Consider the following 7,160-nt stretch of genomic DNA (forward strand, 5'->3'; position numbering starts at 1 on the left):
TTTATCTGTGGGTTAATTGTCGGAGTAGAGAACAAGATTTTGTGTGACTCAAAATGGGTCAAAATTTTACAAAAGATCCAGGAAAAAAGGATCTTGTGCATTTCAAGTAAAATAACAAACCAATGTTTATATCCCAGGAAAAATGAGTTAGCAACAGCAAGCTAGCGAGCTAAATAGGACAAATGAGCTAGCAACAGCAAGCTAGCTAGCTAAATATCCATGAACGTTTCATGTGTTTTGACCTGTTCCCAAATTAATATAGTTGGTTAAGAGTTTGTTTTGATATTTCAGCCTGCATGTCCTGATCATGTCTGGTGTGGATGGACAAAATCAACATCCCGGTGTAGACAGCATGTTAGGCATACGGTTATCAGTGTGGTTAGGTTTAAAATCACAATTTAAGAAGAGAAATTATAGAATTAGGTGAGGTTTATCACTTTGTGCTGTGGTAACTAGTGACGACATAGCTCAGCTGATGCTGCCAGTGAATCTGTGGTGCTGTCACTAAATCTGTGGTGCTGTCACTAAATCACTGAAGCTGGAGACTCATATCTCCCTCACTAACTTTAAGCATCAGCTATCAGAGCAGCTTACAGATCATTGCACCTGTACATAGCCCATCTGTAAATAGCCCACCCAACTACCTCATCCCCATTTTGTTATTTATTTTATTTAGATGTATTTTTTTTCCTTCTTATTTGCACCCCAGTATCTCTACTTGCACATTCATCTTCTGCACATCTACCACTCCAGTGTGTATTTGCTAAATTGTAATTATTTCGCCACTATGGCCTATTTATTGCCTTACCTCCCTAATCTTACTTCATTTGCACACACTGTATATAGACCTTTCTATTGTGTTATTGACTTGGTTCAAATACTAACACACATTCAGTTAATGGCTTAGTGATTACGGTAGTTGAACAGTTGGGTGTGTACTGGCTGGAATAATGAGCCTGTACACCCAGTAGGACCAGGATTGAAGAACAGTAGTGTAAACTGTAACTGTGCTGTAAACCTATGAGCCAACTGGCCCCGATGCCTTGTTTCCTAGGTTGAAGAATGTATGGCATTCTAGCCTTTAACTCACTGGCTATCGCACTGAGTTTTTAGTCTATAAAAAAGAACTTGAAGTAGAAGCTAAGGAAAGACAGGAGGCAAAGAAACCATCATGCAATCAGAGTTATACGTTCACAAAAGAGAAATGGTGACAAAATCTCAACTTGGAATCCTCGTCTGGGTCATTCTGGGGACTCTATGGCTTCAGAATCTCTTAGATGGTGAGTTATAAGAGTCATTTATAGTTAGTGTTATTGTCTTTAGATATTTTAAATATTCTGTGTCTTGAATGCCATGCCTTGAGTAGATATCCACAGTTACATAATTAGTATGTTATATAATGTGATAGAATACCACAACAGGTTCTGAATGGACGTTCAGTTTGAAACTCTTTATCAATATGCAAATGTTCATATGCAATGGTCCTGAGTGTAACAATATTTGTTTCTCATAGTGAATCATTTTAAAGGAACAACATTTTTCTCTCTCAGACGTGTCTGGTGCCGTACATGGCGATCTTCCTACCCATGGCCAATCCCTCAGTGATGCAAACCTGATGTTTGAGGTTGGAGTTACACTTCTATTAGCCTGGTCCCAGATCAGTTTGGGCTGTCCTACTGACAATGACCATCAAAGTCAGCAAGAAAACACAAACAGATCTGAGACCAAGCTACACTTTAATGGGCATGTTGTCAAACTTTTTGTTTTTCCCCAACTCACCCATGTCCTAAACTTCTTTCTTATACATATTTTATTATCTACCCACATTTCACTGATCATTCGTTTCTTTCCTCTCCATACAGTTCTTGTTGGGTGGAGTAGAGATCGACAAAGACAACAACATCATCTTGCTGGACCTGGAGATGGCATCCATGAGGCAGGGACGGGCCTTCCTGGCTCGCATCAACGACAACATCCCCAAGACCCTCTTTTCCATGGAGCAGATGGTGAAGGACCTGGAGGACCAGAGAGGGGCTATCCCTCTGGCTGCACCCCTCTTTGAGAGCCTCATCCTGGGCATAGTCTACTCTGCCCACCAGGCCAAGCTCCAGGAGAGAGAGGAGGAACAGGAGAAATGGGGAGAGGTGCTGAAACGTTTAGCTAATGTTACAGTCAACGAACTGCGTAGACCGGAAGCCATCACAACATTTACTTAGATTTGAATACAGACTGTTCATTAGCCTGGTCCCAGATCTGTTTGTGCTGTATTGCAAAATACCAGTTGGTAAGACAGGAGTTGGCAAGGCAGCACAAACTGACCTGGGACCAGGCTAACTATTCATCAGTTTAAGGGACCAGGTTAACTATTCATCAATTTAAGGGACCAGGTTAACTATTCATCAATTTAAGGGACCAGGCTAACTATTCATCAGTTTAAGGGACCAGGCTAACTATTCATCAGTTTAAGGGACCAGGTTAACTATTCATCAGTTTAAGGGACAAGGCTAACTGTTCATCAGTTTAAGGGACAAGGCTAACTATTCATCAGTTTAAGGTGAAGAATAAATACACAATCAAGTTCAAGCTCAAATTTATTTTTTTAATAAAGTATAAAAAGTTTATAAAAAAGTAACAACTTATCACCAGAAGCAGAGGTATATAAAACATCTGAAACACAAGATATATCTTGGAAACACTGTAGAACAGCGATCAATCTTGTGAGACATATTTCAAACATCTGTGGATGTTATGTTGTGTGGAGTCAAAGTCACAATTGTCCCTGTTTATAACAAATGGGAATGGAACATTTTCAATAAAACACATGACTTGAATAAGAAACAAACAGATTACAAATAAATCCAGGTAACTGACAAAATTAAAGGAAACACTTGAGTAAATGAGGGACACAAAGTAAACCCAGAAAAAAAAGAAACGTCCCTTTTTCAGGACGCTGTCTTTCAAAGATCATTTGTAAAAATCCAAATAACTTCACAGATCTTCATTGTAAAGGGTTTAAACATTGTTTCCCATGCTGGTTCAATGAACCATAAACAATTAATGAGCATGCACCTGTGGAACGGTCGTTAACCTTAACACTAACAGCTTACAGACTAACCGCTAACAGCTTAGATTTTTCTATTGTGTTATTGACTGTACGTTTGTTTATCCCATGTGTAATTCTGCGTTGTTGTTTTTGTCGCACTGCTTTGCTTTATCTTGGCCAGGTCGCAGTTGTAAATGATAACTTGTTCTCAACTGGCCTACCTGGTTAAATAAAGGTGAAATAACATAAATAAAAAATAAACAGACGGTAGGCAATTACGGTCACAGTTATGAAAACTTAGGACACTAAAAAGGCCTTTCTACTGACTCTGAAAAACACCAAAAGAAAGATGCCCAGGGTCCCTGCTCATCTGCGTGAACGTGCCATAGGCATGCTGCAAGGAGGCATGAGGACTGCAGATGTGGCCAGGGCAATAAATTGCAATATCTGTACTGTGAGACGCCTAAGACAGCGCGACAGGTACAGGGAGACAGATACAGGGAGACCGGACGGACAGGTGATCGTCCTTGCAGTGGCAGATCATGTGTAACAACACCTGCACAGGATCGGTACATCCGAAAATCACACCTGTAGGACAAGGACAGGATGGCAACAACAACTGCCCGAGTTACACCAGGAATACACAATCCCTCCGCCAGTGCTCAGACTGTCCGCAATAGGCTGAGAGAGGCTAGACTGAGGACTTGTAGGTCTGTTGTAAGGCAGGTCCTCACCAGACGTCAACGCCAACAACGTAGCCTATGGGCACAAACCCACCATCGCTGGACCAGACAGGACTGACAAAAAGTGCTCTTCACTGACAAGTCACGGTTTTGTCTCACCAGGGGTGATGACCGAATTCGCGTTTATCGTGGAAGGAATGAGCATTACACCGAGGCCTGTACTCTGGAGCGGGATCGATTTGGAGGTGGAGGGTCCGTCATGGTCAGGGGCGGTGTGTCACAGCATCATTGGACTGAGCTTGTTGTCATTGCAAGCAATCTCAACATTGTGTGTTACAGGGAAGACATCCTCCTCCCTCATGTGGTACCCTTCCTGCAGGCTCATCCTGACATGACCCTCCAGCATGACAATGCCACCAGGCATACTGCGCGTTCTGTGCGTGATTTCCTGCAAGACAGGAATGTCAGTGTTCTGCCATGGCGAGCGAAGAGCCCGGATCTCAATCCCATTGAGCACGTCTGGGACCTGTTGGATCGGAGGGTGAGGGCTAGGGCCATTCCCCTCAGAAATGTCCGGGAACTTGCAAGTACCTTGGTGGAAGAGTGGGGTAACATCTCACAGCAAGAATTGGCAAATCTGGTGCAATCCATGAGGAGGAGATGCACTGCAGTACTTAATGCAGCTGGTGGCCACACCAGATACTGACTGTTACTTTTGATTTTGACCCCCCCTTTGTTCAGGGACACATTATTCCATTTCTGTTAGTCACATGTCTGTGGAACTTGTTCAGTTTATGTCTCAGTTGTTGAATCTTGTTATGTTCATTCAAATATTTACACATGTAAAATTTGCTGAAAATAAACGCAGTTGACAGTGAGAGGACCTTTCTTTTTTTGCTGAGTTTATATTGAAAACAGGTGCTTCCACTTAGGTGTGGTTCCTGAGTTAATTAAACAATTAACATCCCATCATGCTCAGGGTTATGTGTAAAAATCCCCAGTTACCCATTATGGCTGGAACACCTGCTCCAATATCCAATGATAGGCGTGGCGCGAATTACAAATTCCTCAAAAATACAAAAACTTCAATTTTTCAAACATATGACTATTTCACAGCATTTTAAAGACAAGACTCTCCTTTATCTAACCACACTGTCCGATTTCAAAAAGGCTTTACAGCGAAAGCAAAACATTAGATTATGTCAGCAGAGTACCAAGCCAGAAATAATCAGACACCCATTTTTCAAGGTAGCATATAATGTCACAAAAAACAAAACCACAGCTAAATGCAGCACTAACCTTTGATGATCTTCATCAGATGACAACCCTAGGACATCATGTTATACAATGCATGCATGTTTTGTTCAATCAAGTTCATATTTATATCAAAAACCAGCTTTTTACATTAGCATGTGACGTTCAGAACTAGTATACCCCCCGCAAACATCCGGTGAATTTACTAAATTACTCACGATAAACGTTCACAAAAAACATAACAATTATTTTAAGAATTATAGATACAGAACTCCTCTATGCACTCGATGTGTCCGATTTTAAAATAGCTTTTCGGTGAAAGCACATTTTGCAATATTCTCAGTAGATAGCCCAGCCATCACGGCTAGCCATTTAGACACCGACCAAGTTTAGCCCTGATCAAACTCCGATTTACTATTACAAAAGTTTCATTACCTTTGTTGTCTTCGTCAGAATGCACTCCCAGGACTGCTACTTCAATAACAAATGTTGGTTTGGTCCAAAATAATCCATCGTTATATCCGAATAGCGGCGTTTTGTTTGTGCGTTCCAGACACTATCCGAAATGGTAAAGAAGGGTCGTGCGCATGGCGCAATTCGTGACAAAAAAATTCTAAATATTCCATTACCGTACTTCGAAGCATGTCAACCGCTGTTTAAAATCAATTTTTATGCCATTTTTCTCGTAGAAAAGCGATAATATTCCGACCGGGAATCTCCTTTTCGGCAAACAGAGGAAAAAATCACAAAGACGGGGGCGACCAGGTCACGCACCTAAGCCCAGAGTACCTTGATTGGCCACTTGAGAAAGGCGATAATGTGTTTCAGCCTGGGGCTGGGATGACGACATTCAGGTTTTTCCCGGGCTCTGAGCGCCTATGGACGACGTAGGAAGTGTCACGTTAGAGCAGAGATCCTTAGTAAAAGATAGAGATGGCAAAGAAGTTCCAGAAATGGTCAGACAGGCCACTTCCTGTAAAGGAATCTCTCAGGTTTTGACCTGCCATTTGAGTTCTGTTATACTCACAGACACCATTCAAACAGTTTTAGAAACTTTAGGGTGTTTTCTATCCATATATAATAAGTATATGCATATTCTAGTTACTGGGTAGGATTAGTAACCAGATTAAATCGGGTACGTTTTTTATCCATCCGTGAAAATACTGCCCCCTAGCCATAAGAGGTTAACAGATCTATTCTGTTATATTCTCCTACATTCCTTTCACATTTCCACAAAGTTCAAAGTGTTTCCTTTGAAATGGTAACAAGAATAATCATGCTTTGGTTCAGTGCCTGAGCTACAGGTAGCTACAGGTAGATTTGGGTATGTCATTTTAGAAGAAAATTGAAAAAAAATGTGAAAATCCTTAAAAGGTTTTAATCACGTAATTATAAAAATAGTTAATTTTTCAATTTACATTTACATTTACATTTAAGTCATTTAGCAGATGCTCTTATCCAGAGCGACTTACAAATTGGTGCATTCACCTTATGATATCCAGTGGAACAACCACTTTACAATAGTACATCTATATCTTCTTTTTTTTTGGGGGGTGGGTTAGAAGGATTACTTTATCCTATCCTAGGTATTCCTTAAAGAGGTGGGGTTTCAGGTGTCTCTGGAAGGTGGTGATTGACTCTGTTTGACGCTGTCCTGGCGTCGTGAGGGAGCTTGTTCCACCATAGGGGTGCCAGAGCAGCGAACAGTTTTGACTGGGCTGAGCGGGAACTGTGCTTCCTCAGAGGTAGGGGGGCCAGCAGGCCAGAGGTGGATGAACGCAGTGCCCTTGTTTGGGTGTAGGGCCTGATCAGAGCCTGAAGGTACGGAGGTGCCTTTCCCCTCACAGCTCCGTAGGCAAGCACCATGGTCTTGTAGCGGATGCGAGCTTCAACTGGAAGCCAGTGGAGAGAGCGGAGGAGCGGGGTGATGTGAGAGAACTTGGGAAGGTTGAACACCAGACGGGCTGCGGCGTTCTGGATGAGTTGTAGGGGTTTAACCTGTTGGGTCTAGGGGGCAGCATTTGCACGTCTGGATAAAAAAAATGTACCCGATTTAATCTGGTTACTAATCCTACCCAGTAACTAGAATATGCATATACTTATTATATATGGATAGAAAACACTCTAAAGTTTCCAAAACTGTTTGAATGGTGTCTGTGAGTATAACAGAACTCATTTGG

General features: G+C 41.8%; 1 protein-coding gene across 1 annotated transcript; it reads left to right on the forward strand.

Moving 5' to 3' along the window:
* The first annotated feature begins 1,005 nt into the window (after positions 1–1,005).
* On the forward strand, positions 1,006–2,962 carry LOC106584805 (protein FAM180A-like). The gene is made up of 3 exons (XM_014170402.2): positions 1,006–1,280; positions 1,551–1,624; positions 1,863–2,962. Exons 1-3 carry the CDS (start codon positions 1,172–1,174, stop codon positions 2,214–2,216), a joined length of 537 nt encoding a protein of 178 aa, XP_014025877.1. The 5' UTR covers positions 1,006–1,171; the 3' UTR covers positions 2,217–2,962.
* Positions 2,963–7,160: the final 4,198 nt, after the last annotated feature.

The sequence above is a fragment of the Salmo salar genome, chromosome ssa23, assembly GCF_905237065.1.
Source record: "Salmo salar chromosome ssa23, Ssal_v3.1, whole genome shotgun sequence".
Classification (NCBI taxonomy): domain Eukaryota; kingdom Metazoa; phylum Chordata; class Actinopteri; order Salmoniformes; family Salmonidae; genus Salmo; species Salmo salar.